The 23,677-nt window shown below is 47.2% G+C and overlaps 1 protein-coding gene across 2 annotated transcripts in view; it reads left to right on the top strand.

Moving 5' to 3' along the window:
- The first annotated feature begins 200 nt into the window (after window positions 1-200).
- The window catches only part of EEPD1 (endonuclease/exonuclease/phosphatase family domain containing 1), a 95,547-nt gene continuing 72,070 nt past the window's right edge, over window positions 201-23,677 (top strand). For both annotated transcript variants that reach the window (XM_074340999.2, XM_019726319.3), the window contains exons 1-2: window positions 201-655; window positions 994-2,059. In XM_074340999.2, the coding sequence (XP_074197100.2) occupies window positions 1,179-2,059 (881 nt within the window). In that variant the 5' untranslated portion in view covers window positions 201-655; window positions 994-1,178. The remainder of the gene's footprint in view (window positions 656-993; window positions 2,060-23,677) is intronic.

Genomic DNA, 23,677 nt, shown 5'->3' with positions numbered 1-23,677 from the left:
CCCCCGGCACTCCGTGGCCCCTCCCCGTACTAGAGGGCTCCGCCCTCGCTCTCAGCCCCGCCTCTCCCGCGCCAGGGCCCCGCCCCCCGCGCCGGGGGTTCCGCTCTCTTGGCGCTCTGGCCCCGCCCCCACGTGCCCTCGGGAGTCCCGGGGAGGAGTTTCGGGGCGGGAGGAGGCGTGGCCGTGGCGCTGGCGGAGTCGCGGGCGGCGCGGCCGGGACATTGGCTTTGACACCGACTGCGAGCGGGAGTCGCAGGGCTGGTGCTGGGCGCTGGATGCGGGTCTGGGGGATCCCACGCCCGAGTCCGAGCGCAGGACTTTGTGCCTGGATCAACGCAACTGCCGCGACGCCGCAGGTCCTGGTGCAGCCGCAAGACCTGGTGCAGCCGGGGCGGTCGGATTTCGCCGCCGTTGCCGCCGCCCGGCAGCCTCGCAGCAGCTGCCGGCTCGAGGAGAGCGGCTCTGAGAGTTTCTCCCGCAGAAAAAGCCGGGACGCGTGGCCCGAGGCGGCGTGGGAGGACTCCCGTGGCCCGGCCCCTGATCTGCGCCCGCGCGGACTCCAGAGCTGGAGGCAGGGACCCAGCGGAGTTCGGGGCTTGGCTCCGGCTTCGGAGCCGCAGGTGGAAGAAGGACGTCCCGGGGTGGCGGCCGAAAGGTGGGGCGCGGGGAACAGCGGCGGGTCTGGGGGTCGGTCAACGCCTCGGTGCCCTCACTAGTGAGGACGGAATTCCGGCAGGAACGGGAGGTGTGGGCTGATGGGATAGGTCTCTTTCCAAGGGAAGCGACTTACAGCTTTTTTGGACCCCAACGTAATAAAACCCGGACCTTTCTAGAGGGACGTCCACATGGACCAGCCTCATTGTGTGTTCGGGGTTCCCGGACAGCCACCAGCTCGGGACTGCCAGTTAAAAACTCCAGCTCTAGGTAGGGAGGGCTAATGCAAATTGATTAACTGATTCAATTGATTTGTGTGTGGATTGCTTTGTTTTCCAGGTGGCCAAGTGAAAGGTACTTTGGACGGTGTGGGCATGGAGATTCAGTGTTTGTGGTAACCAGTGCATCCCCCGAATCCTGCACCTCCCCTTCTTTCGTGCCTGTAAGGGTCTACTGGGCTTCTTCCTCCCTCGCCAGAGTCTGCTGCATAGTGAGGCCTTCCTGGGCCCTGAGCCTGGCTGGTCATGGGGAGCACCCTGGGCTGTCACCGGTCCATTCCCCGGGACCCCTCAGACCTGTCCCATAGTCGCAAATTCAGCGCGGCCTGCAACTTCAGCAACATCCTGGTGAATCAGGAGCGGCTGAACATTAACACTGCCACGGAGGAGGAGCTGATGACCCTGCCTGGGGTGACACGTGTGGTGGCACGCAGCATCGTGGAGTACCGCGAGTACATCGGTGGCTTCAAGAAAGTGGAGGACCTGGCACTTGTCAGCGGCGTGGGTGCCACCAAGCTGGAGCAGGTCAAGTTCGAGATATGCGTGAGCAGCAAGGGCAGCTCGGCGCAGCACTCTCCCAGCTCCCTGCGGCGGGACCTACTGGTGGAGCAGCAGCCTCACCACCTGGCCACCACCACAGTACCCCTCACTCCGCGTGTCAACATCAATACGGCCACCCCAGCTCAGCTCATGAGCATCCGAGGCCTTACGGAGAAGATGGCTGTCAGCATTGTGGACTACCGCCGTGAGCACGGGCCCTTTCGCAGCGTCGAGGACCTAGTGAGGATGGGCGGTATCAATGCCGCCTTCCTGGACAGGATACGGCACCAGGTGTTTGCTGAGAGGTCCAGGCCCCCATCCACCCACACCAACGGGGGCCTGACCTTCACCGCCAAGCCTCACCCCAGCCCCACCTCGCTGAGCCTGCAGAGCGAGGACCTGGACCTGCCACCAGGGGGGCCCACACAGATTATCTCCACTAGACCTTCAGTGGAGGCTTTTGGTGGCACCAGAGATGGGCGCCCTGTGCTGAGGCTGGCCACCTGGAACTTGCAGGGCTGTTCTGTGGAGAAGGCCAACAACCCGGGAGTGCGAGAGGTGGTGTGCATGACACTCCTGGAAAACAGGTGAGGGCAGGGGCCACCAAAGGAGTTGGGTATGAAGGCAACTCCTGCAGCGCCTCATCTGTGCATGTAAACGCGTGGACGTTTTGAGGGCTAGAGAGAGGACAAGAGTATTTAATCTGTGTTCTTGAGGCCCCAGGCAGTGTTGTCACCTGCAGCTGAGTTCTCCTTCTCCAGAATTTTCAGAATACAGCTGTCTGGGCTTGTGGCCCATATCTTGAAAGTGGTATACCTGAGATCGATTCATAATTTGGGGGTAAATGGAGATTGTGTTGGCGTTACTGTTTTTGAGAATATTGTTTGACTCACAAGACTTCATGGGTCTACACCACATCAGGTCCCCAGAGCCTGGAAACTATTGTACAGTTTTGCACGTGAGAAAGAGCTAGTAGGATTTTATTTTTAATGAGAGGGAAAATCACATTCGGTTCACCAATGTGCGTCTTTGTGTGCACAAAATCATCTTAAAGATCAGGTATTTGCAAACACATACACTGTATATTTACCAAAATACTGTGAATGAATCACTCTTCATTCTTTTTCCTTATTTAGCCTGAAGTTGGTTTTCAGGCCCACAGTTGCAGCTCCACATGTATGTAACCTCTTCTGTCCCATAACCGGAAAAGGTCAGGCTGATGTGTGGTGAATATTGGCCAGGTTTTCCCATTCGAACCATAGAAGAGACTTGTAGGATGGGCTCTTGTCACAATGTTTACATTATTCGCAACACTGTTCTCTGTAGGAACTTCCACTCACCGCCCCATAAAACAAAATGATATTATTGTAGCAGTAACTGCTGCTGTAAGTTAGTGTATTGTATAATGTAATCAGCTTTGGGAAGGAAAGGGGTATTTGTAATGGTCCCCCCAGGTCAGAAATCCTCTGATCCTGATATTGAGTGACTTTGCCCTCCCACTTTCCAGAAGTAGAGGCTGCTTCTCAGAACTTGCTGCTTTCTTTGTACTGGGTTGTTGGTAAGGCTGGTGGGGCAGCAGTTTGGTGACATGAAGTGAGGTTTGGGGGCACAGAGGTGGGGGAGGGAGTGCGCCAGGAATCACAGTGCATGTGACAGAGCATTAAGATAAGCGGGTGAGGAGAAAACCAGGTCACAGTGTTTGACTGACCCCCACCCCAGTGGCATGCCCCATCCCTGAGGCTTGAGGGGCAGTGCACCGGCTCAGAGAACGACCTGGGGGAGCCACAGAGCACTGTTCCTGCACTGCCATGTCCTGTTTTGCACCACAACTCACTCCTTTTGCAAAATCATCTTGTACACAGGTGAGAACTGGACTTAGCCCTGGAAGGTGTTTATCAGGAATGGCGTGATAATGGTGCTCTTCATCCATGGCAGTAGGGGTGTATGTGTGGGAAAGGAGAGGGGAGGAGGGAGAGGGATAGCTGTTTAATTCCCGTCATGAGTTTCCTTAAGGCTCACTTGGGGGGCCGTGGAGGGGATGAATTGGGATCTGAAGTTGCCCCAGTGAAAATGACAGACTAGGCAGCTCTTGACAGTGATGTTTCCACTGTGGTATCCGGACCAGCGCTGGCGTCAGCGACTGAGGCAGAAACTCAGCGTTTCTGTGTTTTCTCACGCCCTCCGGGTGGTTCTGATGACACTGAAGTTTGAGCCCCATTGTACTTTGTGTCAGGCAGTCAGCTCTCCCTGTTGCTCTGTGAGTGCCTTCCCCAGCACTGGCTTTTCTGGCAAGGTCGGTGAATCCATCAAGAGCTTTCTAGGTACTGGGTGTGTTTTTTTGGATTGTTTTGACCATCCCTGTAGTTATTGAACCATATGATATGTTCTTTCCAGTCAGGTAGAGGGGTTTATTCAGCTTCTAGAACAGATGGATGTGAAAATGGGAGAGAGAGCAGGAGACTCCCGGCCTCAGAATGAGCTGCACTCTGCAGCAAGGCCTGTGGCAGCCAGGGGCGTGAAAGGGTCCGCTAGCAACTCTTGTCCAGCGTGGAGTTCGGATTGGTTCAGGTATTTCTTCTTTGGATTTCCGAGAGGGATGAGTTATTGAAGACATTTAACAGCTGGCCTCAGGCGAGAGTGCCAGAGAGCTTACCTAAACTCAGTAGGGTGTACAGGGGAGTACCTGGAAGTAACCAGGGAGGTGACCTCTGTCCCCATCACATTTGTCACACTTGTCCACATCTGTTGTCCTGTGGGTTGGTAGTTCCTTTTGCCAGTTCACAATTTGTTCAGTGTTCTGGAGTCTCCTCGCCCCTTGTTAATGTCTGGTAAACGTGAAGTAATGGGCTTAGGGCCGGTGTGACTGGGCAAGGGCACCCAAGCACAGCTGACTGTGACAAAGTGGATCCCATGTCCCAGAGCAGCAGTGTACCTTCTGCAAAAGCTGTGTACTCATCCTGAGTCACAGAAATGTCTCGCATTCCTGTAGATCCCGTTCTTAGTAAGAGGAAATACATTGAGCTTGAGCAAGAATGGATGCAAATAATTTTCTCGGTGGCTCCTGTTTTCATACATGTGTGCATACAAGAGTTAGCTGACTTCTGGATATGCCTTCATATTTTGCAACAGCTGTCACATTCATTTGATTCCGCCAGGAACTCTGGGAGGTAGGTAAGGCTCACTTTTATCAATAATGCTCCATCTCTGGGTGAGGAAACTAAAAAGCAAAGAAGTTAAATGACTAGCCTTGGTCCCACAGTTCATTAGTGACTCACGTGGGACTAGCATCCAGACCTTCTGCCTTTACTCAGGTGCTCTTGGCGGGTGTGATGTGCCATGTAAGCACGTTCCATTTATCCCACCTCTTATTCCGGCATCCCACGCTGCCGAGTCAAGGCTACTTGCCAAATTGGGCGCTAGTCACATTTTCTTAAATTAAATCCATTGTAGAAGCCTTTTAGAAAAAACCCTTGGCTCCACCTCTTGTGTGTTAAATTGGTGAAATTCCTTAACCTTTCCAACTCTCAGTTTTTCCATCTGTTAAATGCACTTAATGGAAAAAAAAGAAAAAGAAAAAAGAAATCCCTGGACATGTCTTTTGCAACGGGAATAGCTCGCTCTTTATTTTCTTTTCTGCGGGTTCACTTTAGCAGGTGTGTTTTCCTTGACTAAAGGCATCTGTGTGGGACTCTAAAGGATCCGAGGCCTTTCTTGCCCTGAGATCCTGCTGCGTTGGTGGACGAGCATGTGTCAGCTACAAGAAACCGTGGTTTGCATGCGAAGGCTGAGGTAGGACAGCAGAAAGCTAGATAATCGTACAGCCCCCAGGAGCCTTCAGGGACGGTGTGACCCAGAACTGACAGGTTTCCTCAGATTCCTTTGCCAGATCTCAGTCTTAGGCAATGTTGTTCCTTGGTTAGTATTGATGGAGCAAGACTAAAAGAGGAATGCTTCTGCCAACCATCCTTGCAAAATTTGGTGACAGCCAACATATGGAATGAAGATTGTTTAATTTTCTTTCTGTCTTTTTTTTTTGCTGAGGAGTTGTTCTCCTTTGAAAAGCCCCTTTGTTTTCTGAACATATAAGCCCTGGGGAACTGACAGATAATCTCCAAAGGAAATAAGGAGGTTTAATACTCCACTAACACATTTTCCCCGTGGCCTCCATCAGAAAGGAACATGACTGTCAAAGTCTTGAGCCTTATAATATTTAAACCTGTTTTCTTGCCACATGGCTGTCTGCTATATCAAAGGATGAGGTGAATTAGTGCGTGGCAACACGCACTGATTGTGAAAAAAGATTTTAGTGTATCAGACATCATCAGTAGGATCAATACAGACAGAACTCATCTTGGCGTTCGATTCATTCCTTGAAAAATACGTATTGAATGGCTGCTGGGGATATGCACCCATTCATTTCAGAATTCAGCTCAGCCTTCTTAGTTAACAGTTAAATAGATGTGGCTCAGCCTCAGAAAAGTCGGGGAAACCCACATTTTCTGGGGGGAAAGTCACTGAGTGTGGTTGATATCTGGTTGTATTTTTCCCGTATGGGGTTCATCCTGGGAGACTGAAGGGTGAATGGATGCAGCCAGATATAACATCTGGGGGCAGAGTGCCCAGCCACACCTTCAAGCAGCAATTGTGATGTCCGTCTTGACAGCTGTGGAAACCGAGGCTCAGAGAGACTAACTAGCAAGCGTCGTGTGGCCTTCAGAAATGTAGATATTGGAGTCAGGTTTGAAGCCAGTCATTTGTCTGATTTCAGAGCAGGGAGTGGAAGTGTCTTTCCCCAAACTCTGTGTCCTTCCACTAACCCCTGGCCCACCTGCTGTTTCCTCCCTGTCTTGGGCCTTAGATTGGACAGGCTTCACCTACACTCCTGGGACCGTGGCAAGACCCCGGGGGCCTGCGCTCCCTTCCTGTTTTTGTTCCTCTGAAGGGTCGGCTCATGGCCAGAGGTAGAGTGTTGCATAGAGCATTGCAGAGGGCGTCGGGGCTCCTCCACCCAACCCCTCAGATGTGACCTTGGCTCAAGTCCAGGGTGGAGTTCTGGTTTTCGGAGCCAAGTTGCTCTGGGTGGTTTCCAGAGAGAAAGGTGGTCAGTAATAAAACTGCTGTGGATTAATAGGTGAAGATAGTGTGTGTGAAGAGACGTCCTGATGTGGGTGGGCATGACGCAGGGTTTATTTCACCCCAGAGGAGGATGTTACTTGTGTCTTTAAGAAAGCTGGGCCCATTGGGATCTGGTTTTGGAGGTTCAGCAGTACTGATTCTCCCACAGGATATTCACGCCTTTATTATTTACTCATTCATTCAACAGAAATTTTTGGAGCTCTCACTAGGTACCAGGTTCTGTGTCGAGCTCTGGTGGTAAAGTGGAGGACAAGTCTCAGCCCCTGCTCTCATGGAGTTTCCCTGTTCGGCGGGCAGGTGAACAGTCAGGACGTAGATAAATAATTACAGAGAGTGGGCAGTGCTGGGGAGGATGGAGGCGAGTTGAAGAGAAGCCTGTTGAGGTAGGCAGGGGTCAGGGAAGGCCTCAGCCGAAAGCTGTTGGATGAGAAAGAGCCGTGCATGGAAAACGTTGGGGACAAGTGTTCCATCAGAGGACCTAGCAAGTGCAAAGGCCCTGAGACTGCTTATTCCAGACAGAAAGCCAGCGCTCTGGGAGTGGCAGGTGGCCGGGGTTGCAGGGAGAGGCAGGTTAGATGGGTGGGGCCTCCACGGATCTTAGTTTAATAACAGAAGGAAGCCACAGAGGATTAGAAACAGAGGTTGATGGATTACAGTTACCAGGTTATTCTGGCTGCTGGGGGTCCCCTGGGGATGGGTCCTGGGAGTTGAGTAGAGATCTGTAAAGGCTAAAACCCACAATGGCTGGGGAAATTGGGGGCATGAGAGGAGATGAGAGGGTCTTTTAGAGGTAAAAACTGGAAAGACTTGCTTATGTTTTGGATATTGTGGGGATTACTCAGGTAGATTTCTAGAAGACAGGCTCAGAGGCATTTAAGAAATCCTGGGGCTGACTGACATGCTTCTGTGTTGTGTCAACATGACATAGCTTGCTGACCTCGTCTCTCTGTTCTGCTGTTGCCTCTCTTGGGACAAGTGCGGGCTCTTGGTCCATAGTGGATGGAGGACGAGGCCTGGTAGTCTGTCCCCTGTGCAGACCAGCCACCTGACAAGGCTACTTTCTGTTTAGTGTCAATTCCCTGTAGAATAAGCCGTATTTGGGAGGTTTTCGTTAACTATTTCTATCAGAAGACATTTACATTCATTTTATTTAACTTTGATCAAGCAGCTGCTTTGTGCCCACTACCTGGTGAGGGGGAGGACACAGGGAGTCCCCACACTGTCCTCAGGGAGCTCACAGTCTTTCAGGGACACACACTCACAGGTGCTTCCTGGGCGATGGGTGTTACGAGGGAGGAGGTACAGCTCAAGCACAGGGATTGTCTGCCTGCCTGCCTGGTTCCGGAAGGGACCTCAGCATAGGGGACAGGCGAGTGGACAAGACCAGGTCAGGTGGTTGGGAAGGAGCTGGTCTGGAGGGGAGGTTGGGGTCTGAGGGGAAGAGCGTGATGGCCATTGGGGTGAAAGTCTGTACCCCCTCATGCAGCTGACAGGTGAGCAATAGGAAGTCGGAGTCAGTTCCCGACACTCAGGGGGCCCGGCGGCTCTGCCACCCAGGCTTACAATGTGAAATGTCCGCACAGGAACAAGGCTCCCCGTAGAGAACAGCAGTGAGGTGTGTGTTCTTGTTATTTCAGAATTCCCCTACCTTACAAAAGAAATATCCTAGAATTCCATAACAATGATCCCTGCCAGTAACAAATCAATTGAGACACTCGGCTGAAGTTTGACGTGCTTGCCATAGACACATGGTCTGTGTGTAGTCAGGTCCAGTGGAGTGGAAATTCCACACCAGTGGCTTCTAGGATCGAAACACCTGGGGGGTGCCATGGAAAATGCCATTCACACCTGCTGGCTGGTAGCCCTCAACAAATACTTAGAGACCACAGAAGCTTCCTGACCCTGTTCCTCCTGACTGTCCACAGACCTGGTCTGGACAACAGTTTTTCATGTAATGTTTTGATTGACAGCTGCCAAGCAGCTGGGTTCCAGTGGATAGAAACCCTGGACAGATGTGCTCAGAGTACACTTTTTATTATAAAGAAAAGTCGTGAATCCTTCTACCAAACTCTTGGGTAAAGAAACCCTGGATTTCCTTTACTGAGTACAGCTCTCTCACTCTGTTGCTTGGTTGTTTGTTTCCCATCAGCCTTTGTTTCCTGCAAATTCTATTTTGGTTCAGCCATTACCTGATTAAGCTGTTAGGCTGGGCCTTCAATTGTTTTATCTAGAGGCTGCTGTAAACTCCTGAAATGCAATGCTTCAGCCAAGAGAATGTTGTTCCCGTAGCCACACTTAAGACTGTGTGCATTTGGGGTGTGGTTTTGTGGTGTTCAGGGGGTCTGAATCCTGTTTGCTCACCCAAAAGCTGGAGGGTAAAATCAGTATTTTGCCTTTCTCGGCTTGGGCTAAAGCACGGTGTCTTTTAAAGTGAGAGGTCTCGGATGGATTGTTGTTTTTTAAAATACTGATCCAATGCTCTACTAAAAAAAGGAAAAAATCTCCAGAACGTATTTTCTTTCTCTTTTCTTCTTTCTTTCCTTTCTGTCACTATTTATTGGGTGAACTCAACTGGGTGAAGAATGTATTTTCAATAAGCAAATTCTGTCTGGCTTAAATTTTTTTGCAGTCTCTCTTTTCTAAAAAGTTTGGTGGCCTCAGAGTACTGATGATGGCATTAGGCCTTGGACTTGTCTGTCGCTGTACTCCGGGCTCCGTGATTCCTTGCTTGGAGGGCGGCCTCTGCAGCTTTAGGTCACTCTCTCAGTTTACTGGTCAGTTCTTTACAAAGTGGTCCAGTCGTTTTTAACTTAAGGACTCATCTTAAGCAGCAAAATACTGCATGTCCCTCCGCCCACCTATTGGTGGTTGTACTTTCAGTGTCCACGTGTTAGTAATAGCTGTACAAAGAACAAAAACAATGATCATTAATACTGATAATTACTGTGGCTGAGGCCCAGAGCAAGCAGCCTTATGTGTGGGTAGCATCATTCGCCCTCTTTTATAGATGCATGAGAGATGGCTCAGGGAAGCTGAGTGATTTTCCCCAGGTCACACAGCTTTTAAATGGTGGAGCGTGGAGTATTACCCAAGCAATTAGACTTCACAAACTGCTGATAAAAAGCTACCTTGAGTTCCCTAATGCTGTCCCACATATTTGTGTTTTTTTCATCACCCCAGCCTGCATACTAGACTACGTGTTCTCTTAAGCAATTTGTTTTGAATTCCCTAGGTTATGACTTTTCACAAGTATGCTGATATATAATGATATCAGTGTGTGTGTGTGTGTGTGTCTGTGTGTGTGTTTCTTCAAAGCTGAGCAAGGATAATGTGCCAAGCAGTCTGACTACAAGATCCTATAAATTTATGACTTTTCAGTCTTTTACAATTGTCCTGCCCACACCTATTTTGACAGCAGTTTCTTTAAACAACTTGCGTTTATAGAAGCTTTCTAGACATTCATCTTAATTTTCTTAAAAACAGCTTCTACTTCTGCTCACTCCTATTTTATAAATTGATGTCACATTTTAGGAGACCAGAGTAACGTGTACAACTGGCATAAACCAGTCTGGGGACTGGCACAGCTGACCCTGGGCAAGCTCACGATGGCCCCCTTGAAAGTGGAAGTGGGAGTTGACCTGGCTGGGAGGACTTGTGTACCATGGGCATCCATCCCTCAGCATGTTTTACGGAGGGAATGGGGACAGTCTGGTGAGTCCCTTGAGTAGCAATTGGTTAGGAGAACATCTGTTGTGTTTTTAAAAACACTAGTACCTAGGCCCCAGTTATATTATTTATGTAGCATAGAGCTAGTGTCTTGTTTGCCACGTGTGTATGTGTATGGCAGACCCTGGCAGTAACAGTAGGTGGTTACTGATCCACTGTTGTTTACTGTAGAAGATTGACTCAAAAATATAGCTGTGGTTACATGGTTAAGAGCTCATTGTCCCAATTCCCCACCAAAAATTTCTTGCAACTTTTAGAAATAAAAGAGGTGAAGGAAGAATATTTGCTTTTTTCTGTTCGGTTGATTTTTGTCTTTTTGACTCAAGACCTGTACTCGTCAGCATTTTCTTCAGCAACATAAGTGGCGTACTTACGAAAGTCATGAAAAACTGTAAACTGGAAGGGATTTAAACAGGTGGACTAGAGGAGATTCCCAAGTTGGTAACTCTGCATCGTCTTTTTAACTGTTCTGAATTTAATGCTCCTGTTTAAGTTTTGTTAATGTCCACGTGTGTGAAACTGCATGTGAGGTTGCTGTGTGGTCATCCACGTGAGCTGGATTTAGTTAAATGCCAGGTAAGACTGTTTGGAGTTGACTTGTAATCTTGAATCATGTTAGTTTTGATGCTTCCAACATTTATATTAATAATAAAAACACAAGTAGTTAGATATTGTTAGAATTTCCACTGAAATAAAAGTTGCTTCTATTTTTTAAATTTTTGGGTAATTTTGATTGAAAAGCATCTGAGATTATACAATTGTTGTTCAAAATGGTTCCATTTATGTCATCTTTGCAATTCAGGAATTTCTTGTCACTGATCTACCAAAACAAGGCATAGAAACAGACTGGATGATGAGTGAGAGATAAAACTGCAAGACTGCCCATAACCTCTGATTTCAACTACAGTATTTGTGCTCATAAAAACAACTATGGTAGTTTTATTGTTTGATTGTATCGGTGGAGGTTCTATATTTCAATGGATACATTTCTTCCGTGTCACAAAAGTCCCTTCCAACCCTGAAGCTTTTTCCACAGAGAGGGAAAATGATCACCATTTCTACCAAAAACCCTTCATTCTGAGAAGGAGTGGTTGTTCCTAGAGGTAAGTAGTGTATTAGTTTTCTAGGGCTGCTGTAACAAAGTATTACAGACGGTTGGCTTAAACAACAGACATCTGTTTTTCACAATTCTGGAGGCTACAAGTCCAAGATCAAGGTGTCAGGGTTGGTTCCTTCTGAGGCCTCTCTCCTTGGCTTGTAGATGGTTGGTCGTCTTCTCGCTGTGTGCTGACATGGTTGTCCCTCTGTACCAGGCTGTGTCCAAATTTCCTTTTCTGACGAGGACACCACTCGAGTTGGAATGGAGCTACTCTGATGGCCTCCTTTTACCTTTGTTACCTCTTTAAAGACCCTGTCTCCAAATACAGTCACATTCTGAGGTCCTGGGGTTTAGGACCTCAGCATGTGAATTTGGGGTGGACACAGTTCAGCCCACACAAGGTGGTGGGTGTAAGAAAAAGTGCCCTGGGACTTCCATTTTGGCTGTTTGTGAGGAGCCTGCTCTGCTGGCTTATTCCTGGATCGATGATGATTTCTAGGGTCTGGTTTGGCAGTTTAAATGCTAGAGACACCTGTGCTAGAGTTCCTGGAGTGACACTTTCCTCAACCAGAGGGATGGTTTTATGCTGGGCGACAGTGAATGTGAACCAGCTCTTACAACCTGGGACTTTTCCCCTTGAACTTCTCTCCTCCCCACTTGCCAGTCCCTGGTTTTCTTCTGAAACCTCCTACCCACCAAGGCAGCAGATCCACTTTGCAAGGTTCCTTGCTTGACCTTGGCCACAAGTAATGGTGACACGTAACGTTTGTCTTCCCTCTAGAATGTAGTGCCCTTTAGCTGTGGCAATGCAAGAGTCAGAAGGACTACTCTGAAGCCAGCTGAAGTTCGGCTTTCCCTGACTTGTATTATTAAGCACCCCAGCTATGGGCTCCCCTGTTGGCATGTGTTTCCCCTCTCCTAACAGTCATTCTGTTGTAATTGCCTGTGAGATACGGTCTGTAGCCCTAGATTGTACATTTATTGACTATTTACTTCGGCCTAAGTGCTGTTGCTAAGACTTTTGTATTCATTAACTAACTTAATCGTCCCAGTGAGGTAGGTAGAGTATCCCCACCTTTATACATAGGAATCTTGTCTTAAAGAATTTAAGTATACTTGCCGGAAGTCACATGGTTGGTGAGTGGGGAGCAGAAATTCAAAGCCAGGCAGATTTACTCAGAGCCCAGATTCTTTCACTCAATTCAGAGGTGGTGATTCCACAAACCTGGAGACAGGACCCCGAGGTTCAGAAAGGGGAGAGTTGTTCCCTAGGCTTTTTGTATCTAGAAAGTATGAAAAGACAAGTTTAACTGGGGATACTCCCTGGAGTGGATCCATCTGATACCCAAGATGGCTACTAAGTGACCAGTGGGCAGGTAGAGTATCGCCCTTTGTCTGTGATGCCTTTTATACAACAGAAATTCTTTTGATGTGGTCAAAATCAGTTTCCCTTTGGGTACTGTTTAGCAAATTCCGTCTCACCCCAAGTGCGCCCTTACAGTTTCCTTTTAGCTTCTTAGTTTTATCTTTCACATTTAAGTTTTTAATCTAGCTAGAATCTACCTTTGTGTAGGAATACAAGAGGGGTTCAATTTTATTATGATTTTTTCAATTTTCCCAATATTGTCTCTAAACAACATATGCTTTCCCCACTGATTTGGCACATCTCCTTTATCATATGTGTTCATCAACCATAATGGTCTCTTTGTGGGCTCCTGTGCCCTGACCATACTGCTTCTAAAACCATGGCACGTTGTCGGGTGAGTCTCCTTCCTTGTTCTTAAAGTTTCCCTAACCATATGAATTTTAGGATCAATTTGAGTTTCTTAAGCATCCTGTTGGAATTTTTATCGGAATTGCATTTATAGATAAAGTCTGAAATAATTTGATGACTCTTCACATTTAAGTCTCCCTTTACTGGAACATCTATATTTCTTCATTTATTTAAATCTTCTTTTGGAACTTTTAATAGAGCTTAGCATATTTCCAGATGAAGGTCCTGTGTATTCTTTCTTAAGTTGAATCTTAGATACATCGACTCCCTATTTTTAAAATCCCCGGCGAACAAAGTTCCACAGTTTTGCTCTGTTACTTGTTCCGATACTTAAGTGTCCTTATCACCGTGACGCTCTCCCTCTACCCCATGTATGTCCTTTATTTGTAATTTAGGCCCATTTTTCTAAATTTTTCCTAGTAGAAGTAAAGACCAGCCTTTCAGAAAGTTTCTGAGGCTCTGTCTGTGTTTTTGGAGACCTCAGTTCAATCTCCTTCCACCTTATATTCTCACCCTGAATAATTCTAGTTCATTTTGCCTTTACCCATGATTCATATTTTTCAAGCATAAATAAATTCTCTGTCTACCATGTTTCCCCGAAACTAAGACTGGGTCTTATATTAATTTTTGCTCCAAAAGATGCATTAGGGCTTATGTTCAGGGGATGCCATCCTGAAAAATCATGCTAGAGCTTGTTTTCTGGTTAGGTCTTATTTTCAGGGAAACACTGTATACTCTAAACCCCAGATTGTCATTCTTGTATGAGTATATATACAAATATGAGTGGACCCAGCAGAAAAACCCAAACACATGCTGCTAGCCTAAAATGAACAAAAAATGTAGTGACCCCAAATTATAAATGTTTAACTGTAAAATTAATTTTGTGTAGAACAACTCTAGCCAGACTTTTATTATAGTTCTAATTTGAGATCAAAGACCTTGGAATTATCTGTTACAGTTCAAACATCATTTATTGAGTCTCATTTTTATAAGTCTTTTTTGCTTCTCAAATTGCAGTGTGACCACTGTGGGGATGACGGCTCAGGCTGGTGGATTTTCCTTGGCTTGAGTGGAAGTGACCATGGATTCCTATGTATGTGGCCACAGACATATGTCTGTACATGCCTCTACCCACAAAATGTCTGGGTATGCACTGAGTTATAAATATACCCATATTTTTAAACAGAGCTTTGTCTTTAGTGTTAATTGCTTCTTCCACTTTCTCAGTGAGTAAGTAGAGTTGGGAGGGCCCGTAGGCGGTTGGTTTTACACTGCCTTCTCGCTAATTGTTTGAAAGCTCTCCTCTGTGGTTAGTTTCAGCCAAGCCCTGGTTGGCTGGTACCTAGCATCTGATTTCACTGAAAAGCAACCCATGTGATAATTAGACATTTCTTTTTCTATAACCGGTTTTCAAATGACCTGGTAACTGCTAGTCCTTTTGCAAAGTTCAAGGCCCGACTGTGAAGTTTGTTTTTGGTGTCCAAATAGGGGCCTTTAGTTTTGATATGAAACATTTAAAACCTACAAAAACATAAATGATACTTGGGCCCTTTTCTTCCCTCTTGTCAGTGCATTTTGCTTTCTTGAGGACCGAGAACCCGTATATCCCACTGTCATCCTTTTAGGTCCCTCCCACCCTACCCCTTCTGTATTTGAAAAGTTTTCTTCATTACAAGACTTGATGTGTAGCAGAATCCACCACCCACGGGGAAACTGGAAATGCAAAGGCTTACTTTCCCAGCATCTTTAGCAGCTTGGGCCTGGGCTTTCTGATTGGCGGGTCCGACCTGATCTCTGAGTTGGGAGCCAGTGGTGCTGACAGCACAGGCAGTAAGTATGAAGAGCTCCCTCCAGCCAGCCGTTGGGACAGTTTACACAGGTTCAGGTTCCTGGGAGGGCAGAGAGCGCGGCTGGTCACCATTTCCTCTGAGAGTGGCCTTCTCTTTGCCTTCTGATCACTTTCACCAGGTAAATGGTTGCACACCTGGCCTGTGTTCAGACCCGCACAAGTGTGGGTACCTGGATGGAAGGACATTTGTTATGTGTCTCTCTCTTAGCGTGTTCTTCAAGACATGCATCTATTTTTAAGATAAAAAACATAACAGTCAACTAATCAGGAAGGGCTGAAGTCTGCCTTCGCATGGAAGAGGTGTGCTGTAGGGCAGGGTCTCTCAACCTTAGCAATTTTGATTAAAAAAAAAATTTTCATTTTGAGGTTATTATAGATTCACATTCTATTGACATCTTGGGCCAGATAATTCTTGGTGGTAGGGCCTGGCCTGTGCATTGTGGGATGTTTAGTGACATCCCTGGCCTCTACTCACTGGATGCCAGGAGCACCCCTTTTCCCAGATGTGACAACCAAAATGTCTTTAGACATTCATTGCCAAATGAATGCCCACTGGGAGGCAAAATTGTCCCTGGTTGAGAGTCACTGCTCTAGGGCCATTCATCAGAAAAGGTCAAACAACAGTGTCACCATTGTGGGGACCATGGCTCAGGCTGGAGGATTTTCTTTGCCTTCAGTGGAAGTGCTGGACATTGGGGCATAAGCTGGACTAGGGTTTCCAGGCAGGACTTCCCACCCATTGCTTTCCCATTCCCGAATCCCGAGAAAAGTTGGTCGGGAAATCGGGAAAATCGGCTCTTTGAACCCAGGTGGTTGGTAGTGTCTGTCAGTTTGTGGAAATGATTCATTGTGGAGAACAGAAAACAGTTTGTATCTCGGGATTCAGGAATGGGGAAGTGAAAAGAAATCCTGAGAATGGGCGGGAATTCCCGCCTGGACTAGGCTGGACAGGCAAGGATGGAAGTAGAGGGGCTACCAGGTTGCAGAAATGTGTGTGTGACTTGGGACGACTGAGGGGATGGAGGCTGGGACGTGCACAGTTTCAGCTGTGGAGCGTGTGGTGTGGGTGGTGGTGGTGGGACATGTGTGAAGTAAAAGGCAAGCCCGAGGAGGTGAGGCCCAGGGACCTTCAGGGCCACCACCCCTAAAGGGGACTACCAAGTAAAGGAGGAACTTGGGAACCCCACACTGATCCACTGCCCAGGTGATCAGTGTGAGCCCAGGAGGGGGTGGCTTTGGAGATGTAGGAAGGGCAGAGATTCTAAACAAGGGCCACACAGAGGAAGGAAGTTTCCTAAAGAGGATGAAGCAAGGCCTTGGGCGTAGGGCGGTGCTGCTGTGCTTCCCGGATAGCAAATAATCACTTTAGGAGCTGTCTGGAGAGAACCCCTACGTCACACGGCCCGCGACAGAGTGGAAATTTGGGAGAAGGAAAGAAGGGGTAGGGCTACTTATTCTTGGGCCTTGTTTGAGTGTAACAAAATTCAGTCTCATGGGAGCCCAGTGAATTCTGCAGGTTCCCTTTTGTAATGGCTATTTGAATAAAATTATTTCTGTTCACCTGCTAGGAGGTACCACTATTACAGTTGTGAACATGTAGGTAAAATATCAGCAGGGTTTGAGATACTCAAGTATTAGTGTACATACTTCTATGAGGGAGATTATAATTTTTCCATAGTAATGACCCCCCCTTAAAATAAAAATGAAAACTTAGTTGAAGTGAAATATTTTTTGTATATAGAAAAACATCTCAAATTTAAAACTATAATTGTACTTGACTTTAGATCATGCTTATTTGATATGTGTTTGACTCTACTATAAATATGATCCTAAATAAACTGCTAATGCCAAAAAGCAGAATAAATCATTTTCAGTGAGGAAAAAGGTGGGAGGCAAATAGCATATGGTATACAGTTGTGTAACCTAAAAATAAAGCTGCCTGGTTCTCCTCAAGTAACTCTTAGGTACTTTGAATGTCTTCAGGGGAAGGAAAAATAATAAATCCAGAAATAATTAAATATATTTTGACTTAAAATGTTATTGCCTAAACTTTTAGAGACAGAAAGTGGGGCGGTGGTTGGGGCCAGGGTTGGGAAATGGATTGACTACAAATGGACACAAGGAAAACTTGGGGGAGGATTGAGTGTTCAAAAACTGGATTGTGGTGACGATTGCACAACTATAAATTTACTTAAAAGTTATTGAATTGTACACTTGCAATGGGTGGCTTTTATGGTATTTTAAGCTCACTAAAGCCATCAAAGTGTTATGCTTTACATGACATCTTGTTTGACTTCTCAGCAGCTTTTAGGTCTTTTCATTTCATTAGTCCTTTCAACAATTGTCTGACTTAAGGTAAGTCATTTAAAGTCTCTCCATGCCTCATGGAAAATGGGGGTGATGGTGCTCTTACCCAGGGGAGATTGGGGCAAGTAACTCAATAAGTGTAAAGCACTTACGATTGCCCCTGGTTCCTAGTATTATGGCCACCACCATCACCACCACCACCATCATCATCATATTCATGGCTGTTGTTGTCTTCTTCTCTGTTTGGACCCAGGCCTACTGGGGAGCCCCCCCCCCCCCTCTTCACACACTGCAGTCACAGTGCGACTTCTGAAAGGAAAACGTAATCTTTCTGAGAACACTGCTGTAGGTGGTTCCCCATCGCTCTTTCGATGGAATCCAGACTCCCTGTGCTAACCGTTACACACACACACACACACACACACACACACACACACACACACACACACTGTGGCCCCTTTTTTTGTCTCCTCTCTCATCTCAAGCCCTCCAGCCACGTTTCAGCCCTCCATGTTCCTGCTTAGTCGGGAATTCTTCCTTTCCCCATCTGGGCTCTTCCTGAATGGTCTTCCCTCCCTTTCTCTTCCTATAGGTGTCACTACCCATATGTCTCCCGGGGAAACCAGCGTGGAGCCCTTTTGAGGCCCTCTTAGTTTGGGACTCCTTCACAAGGCCTTCCAAATTGTAATTATCCCCCCCACCCCCGCCCGCCAGCCCTTGAGGTCAAAGGTGCCCTCCTGCTCCCGCCGTCATGGCTTCCTGCACAGTACCGGACTCATTCAGCAACCCTTGAAGACCAACTGTGTCTCTGAAGTGTTGACTGTTGACTGGCCTTCCTGTTTTAATTGCCCCAGGGAAATACCTTGATCCAAGAGTGTTCTGTGAATCTTCGAAAGCCCCAGGTCTAGAACCCTTTCTTTGGGTCTTTGTTCAAGAGAAAACTCCCTTTTGTCTTCCAGAGGTTTGACTTCAACTAGGAAGGAGATTATGACCTTGGGGTTCTGCAGGGTGGTCCTTTTCCAAAGGGAAGATCCTTTCTTCACCGGATCTCCTGGAATCTTAAGCACCTCCTAAAGTTGGAGGTGCTTTCTTTGTGTGAGTTAAAAGAACTTACCCATTACTCATCTGTTAATCTGCCAAGCCACTTTTTCCTGGAGAGATCCCCTTTATTTTTTCCACACATGTATTTCAAAGCATATTTAAATAACACAAAGTTCCAGTTTTAATCAGAGGGGTTCCGTGGTCACCATGCACCCTGGTCATCAGCCTTTCCCTCCCCCACCACTGCCGAGCCAGTGGGGCTGGCATTCCCCGAACTTCTAGTCATGTGAATGTCATCTCACCCCTTTAACATTTCTATTGTAGCTGTATTTTATATTAATGTGCATAATGTTACATTAGTACATCTATATAATTTATCAGTAAATTTTATATGTATGTATGTACACATCTGGGCTACATGTACAAAAATACTTAGAGTTCTGTAAGGAGGGTTGAGGTCGTGACGCATCATTTTGGAATATTGGGGATTCTGTGACTATACCCATCGCTGTAGCTTGTTCTAGACCAGGGTGGTCGGCAGGAGAAGCTTTAAATAGCCACCGTTGGGACACACCATGGCTCTCACGGCAGCCCCATGGCCATGAATTTAGGGAGCCCGCGTGTATCTGTGTGGGTTTCTCACCAATGCCAGCTCATCATCAGATCCCAGTTTGAAGTCCCTTCCTCTGGTAAGCCGGCCCCTCTCCTGGTAGATCGGGCTCCCTCCCTGCTCTATGCCCGCTGGGACATTGGGCATTGGCCCACCGTCTGGTCAGTTCTGTCCCAAATCTGTGTGTCGCTCTGCAGGCCATCAGTGTGCATCTGGCCTCATGTAGCAGGACTGCCCACTTGTCTGTTGTTCTCCCGTATCTTTTCACCTTGTTGGCTCCAAAACAACTGGGACACTTGAGGCCAGCCTGTCCCTGCTGTCAGTCCACATCTCCGTTGCCATTAGCAGCGTGTCCTGATGTTGGGTTGGAGCATCTGCAGAATTACCTGGAGTGCTTTTTCGGTGTGGATTCCTGAGCCCACCCGCGACTGACTAGCTCTGAGCTCTGTGGGTGGCGTCTGGGAGACATGTATTTGGCAAGCTCCCTGGTGACGCTGGTGTGGGCAGAAGCGTGACGACCACTGAGCAGGGTTGTGCAGGTCATTAGTTACCCGTCCACGTGCCCTCTTCATTTTCAGCCCCACCCCTCGCCACTCCCACACTCCCACACCACATCTCGCTGCCCTAATTCCCCCCCCCCCCCCGCAGCCTGTGTTCCCTTCCACACGTAGGGCTCTGCTGTCAGGGCAGCACACGTGCGGGTCAGGTGACCCTCCTCGCAGTGGCTCCGAGCTGCCCATCCCAGGCTTGACTGTTTTGTAAGCATATCAGGATGAGCAATTATATCTTTGCAGGATTGGAACCCCTGGTCTCCAACTCAGGGCTCGGTCTGCGCCATCAGACAGCAGAAACAAAGAGTTTCCTTCCATTCAGCAGGTGAATACAGGACCAACATGCAGGCAGGTGTCAAATGGGTGCCCTTGAATTTAAATCCAGCATCTTGTATCTTTTCACCCTTTTATAGTTTTGCTTCACATCTGTAGCTGGTCTTTTGGGTGTCCGCGTGCAGTTTTATTCTCTGTCTTGACCCCTTGCCCCTTCCTTCCTCTGCGGACAGCAGTCGTCTCAGCAACTCTAAAGCTCTGCTGTTGGTGAGTCAGGGCCTCAGGTGGATGGGGTCTGGCAGGCCCCAGAGAGGAGGGTCCAGAGGGGTGCCAGTCCCCCTCTCTAAGCCCCTCCTCCCGGACCAGCTCACGTGCCAGTTGGTGTTAACTGTTCTCCCCAAATTCGAGCAGCTGACTGTGGGCTGTTCCCAAGTGTCTTAGAAGGTGCAGATGGCAGGCACATATCGTCATGTTCTCCACAGGGGCCGAAACTTGGCTTGCTTAGCACAGGGTTGTCCTTGGCTAACACCCAATCTAGTTGGGCTCCGACGAGAAGATGATGAAGACCCAGGAAGCCTGAGCATGGCTCCTTTTAGATAAAATCTGGTGACACCTACCTAGTAGGGCAGCCTGATGGCTCCACAGAGATGCTGTTTTCATGCTGTACTCGAGCATCATACACTCGGCTTGTGTCTCCGGAAGCGACTGTGGGCATGTCGTAGGAAAGGCCAGTCAATGCAGCCTCACCTGATAGGAGAGCAGCTTTGCTGTGAATGAAGGTCACGTGTTTGTTTTCCTCACACTCTGTGGGTTTTTCTACAATGGGGTACCTTTCTTCTTTGGTTGCTCAAAACACAGATTGGTAGCAAGCTGGTTATGGCCCCTGGGATTGCAGTTTGCTGACTCCTGCTCCAAACCACTGATGTGTGTTGACCTCTTCTGATAAAGAGGAGGCAGTACAGACACTCGGCCACTGACAGACTGTGTTTAGCCTGGAACCCATGTTATCCGGGTGACAGAGTCAAGATTCAAGTATGCCCTGGGGAGACGAGCCCTGGCACTGTGTGAGGGCAGCAGGAAGCGCAGGAACAACAAATCTATGTTTCTTCCCCGAGAGATTTGTAATCTTCCTGAACGACTCTCTCGTTCTCGCTCTTTTTATAAAGTGAGTTGCTACAAAAACTTGCACAAAGTATGTGTGAACTGTAAAGAATTAGTGAAACACTGAACACTGCATGCCTACCACCCAGCATAAGAAAGAGAAATTCTCTTTTGACTTTTCCTTTGTGCCGTCCCCACACAGAGGTGACTACTTGCTGGAAATTGGTGCTGACGTCTCCTTGCTTTTCCAGAGTGTTTACACCAATGTGTGTGTGTGCCTAAAGAGATGCATTGTTGACCTTCATATAAATGGAGTAACATGCCATGTCCCTCTCTGCAGCTTGCGTTTTGTTCTGCTTGGCCGCCGCCCCTGAGGGTCACCCACGATGGTGCACGTAGCTGTAATTCCGTTCCATCACTGTGCTAGTCCGTGGTATGGGTGCACCTCAATGTACGTATCCATGCTCCTGTTGAGAGATATTTAGGTTGTTCCTAGGGGTTTTTTGGTATCACAAGCAATACTGCTGCAAACATTCAAGTATGTGTCTTTTGGTGCATGTGGGCATGACTTTCTCTTGGGAATACATTGAAAGTAGAATGGCCTGCTTTGGGAGTTTGGTTAATAATGCATTTTTATTTTATTGATCACGCTAGCATCAAGCATCCCTGTGCCAGACACGATTTAACAGTGACTGGTGAGCACGTGGATTCCTAGGTCCCTTGCCCTAAGTCCCATGGGTCGTGGCCTATCATCCCATTGCCACCCTAGAAAGACGCTGCCCTTTCCAACTCCTGAAGGTCACTGGGAAGGTATGGGCATCCTGGCCTGCAGATGGCTCCTGTAAGGGAAGGAAAATCGTGCCTCTGCATCTGCTCACGGTTCCTAAGCAGCCTTGATGTTTCACTTTGTGCCCTTTGTGTTGGTGGCAGCATGTTTGTTTGCCGTGTCATTAGCCTTTGCAGGGATCCTATGTTGTAGGTCAAGTTACTTTTAAGCTCCATAGAAATGTGCACCTTGGCACAAAAGTGCACGGCATAAAACAGAATATCCCTTTACCAACTGATGACAGGGACTGTTTAACATTGGAACAAGTAGAAGTGGCCATTGTAAGTATAAGTGTTTGAAGCTCGTTTACCTTCACTTTTTCCTTTCAAAAGATTATATTTATTTTGCTTGGTCGGTTGGTTTCTTCTTGGCATTTGCAGAAAACCAACAGCATGGTTTTCAGCTTTTAGATCTAGTCTTTTATTTCCTCAGGGTTCACAGTGATGGGTGATAACAGCCAGTGGGGAAAGGGCTTGAGGCAGGCCAGGTCTTCTGACCCCAAAAAGTGTATCTCAAGTGGGATCAGCCAGAAGTTCTGAGTGTGATTCCCAGGGGGAGAAGCAGGGTCCATTCCTCTGGCCCAACTTCAGATCTTCAGGGGAAACCTAAGGGGTCTGTCAGCCTCAGTTATGACAACAAGGCATCACTGCGTCTTCCTGTTGGATTGTGAAATTACAGTAGCACCCTATTGGAAGGACCCAATAGTCTACTTTCCCCTTAATGACTAAATCAAAATTTCTGCATTGATTGAAGGAAATAGAATGATTCAAGACAAGCAATGAAAAGTCATTCGAAATAAAGGTACACTTAAGGATGCATCAGTGTGTATTTGTGTGGGTGGAGGTATGTATGGGGAGGGTCATCGCCGTAGCTGGGGAATATGTATGCAAAGATTGGACTGATTAAAATTCAGTAAGCGAGCCATTCTTTCAGCAGTCTTAGGAACTATTACTGGCAATGTGAAATACCAAAGTGTTTGCTGTGATACGTGTTTGTCTAACGCAGGTTAGGTCATCTGCTAGTATGACGGTGAAGATGAAAATGTCTTTACAATGTGGAAATCATTCTTTCCCAGTGTATTAATATTTTGAGTAGTGCACAAATCCAGCAGAACTCTGCAAGCCAAGGAAGAACCCAGAACCCATTCGCCTTGTTCTTCTTGGTTCGTTTTGGCTGTGTGCTCTGTTCCGGAAGTGATTTTGCGTGGTTCTCTCTGAGCTTTGTGCGTTTTGCCCTTGTCATGACAAGTCATCATCCCCAACTCCTGCATACCTCTTCTTCAGTTAAGCCATGTGACCTTTTAGAATTTTAAGTGTTCTTTGTTTCTTTTCTTTCTTTTTTTTTTTTTTTTTTTTGAATTTTTTAAATTGTGGTAAAATGTACATAACATAAAATTTACCTTTTTAACTATTTTTAAGTGTATGGTCCATTGGCATTCAGAACATTTACATTATTGTGCAACCTCACCACCCTCCATTGCTGAAAGTTCTGTCATCTTCCCAAACTGAAACTAGGTACTCGTTAAACACTAACTCCCTTAAGTGGAATTATACAGTAGTTATCTTTTTGTGACTGGCTTGTTTCACTTCGTATAATATCCTCAAGGTTCGTCCATGTTGTAGCATGTGCCCAAGGAATTCCGTTCCTTTTGAATGCTGAATAATATTTCACTGTATGTATATACCACATTGTGTTTATCCATTCACCTGTAGACACTGGTTTTTCCCCCCACCTTTTGGCTATTGTGAATAATACTGCTATGAGAATGGGTGTACAAGTATCTATCTGCAAGTCCCGTTTCTCTACTTGTTAGTAATTTAACTTATGTTTAACTGTGCTGGTAATTTTAAAAATTGTGATTGTTACTTTCTTTGTTAATTCTCTGGGTACAAATTTGCATCAGTCTTGTAGG

Source organism: Rhinolophus sinicus, chromosome 4, assembly GCF_057876585.1.
Source record: "Rhinolophus sinicus isolate RSI-liver-muscle chromosome 4, RSI-T2T, whole genome shotgun sequence".
NCBI classification, from domain to species: domain Eukaryota; kingdom Metazoa; phylum Chordata; class Mammalia; order Chiroptera; family Rhinolophidae; genus Rhinolophus; species Rhinolophus sinicus.
Note: the sequence above shows the minus strand (reverse complement) of the source record. Positions and strands in the feature narration are given on the sequence as shown.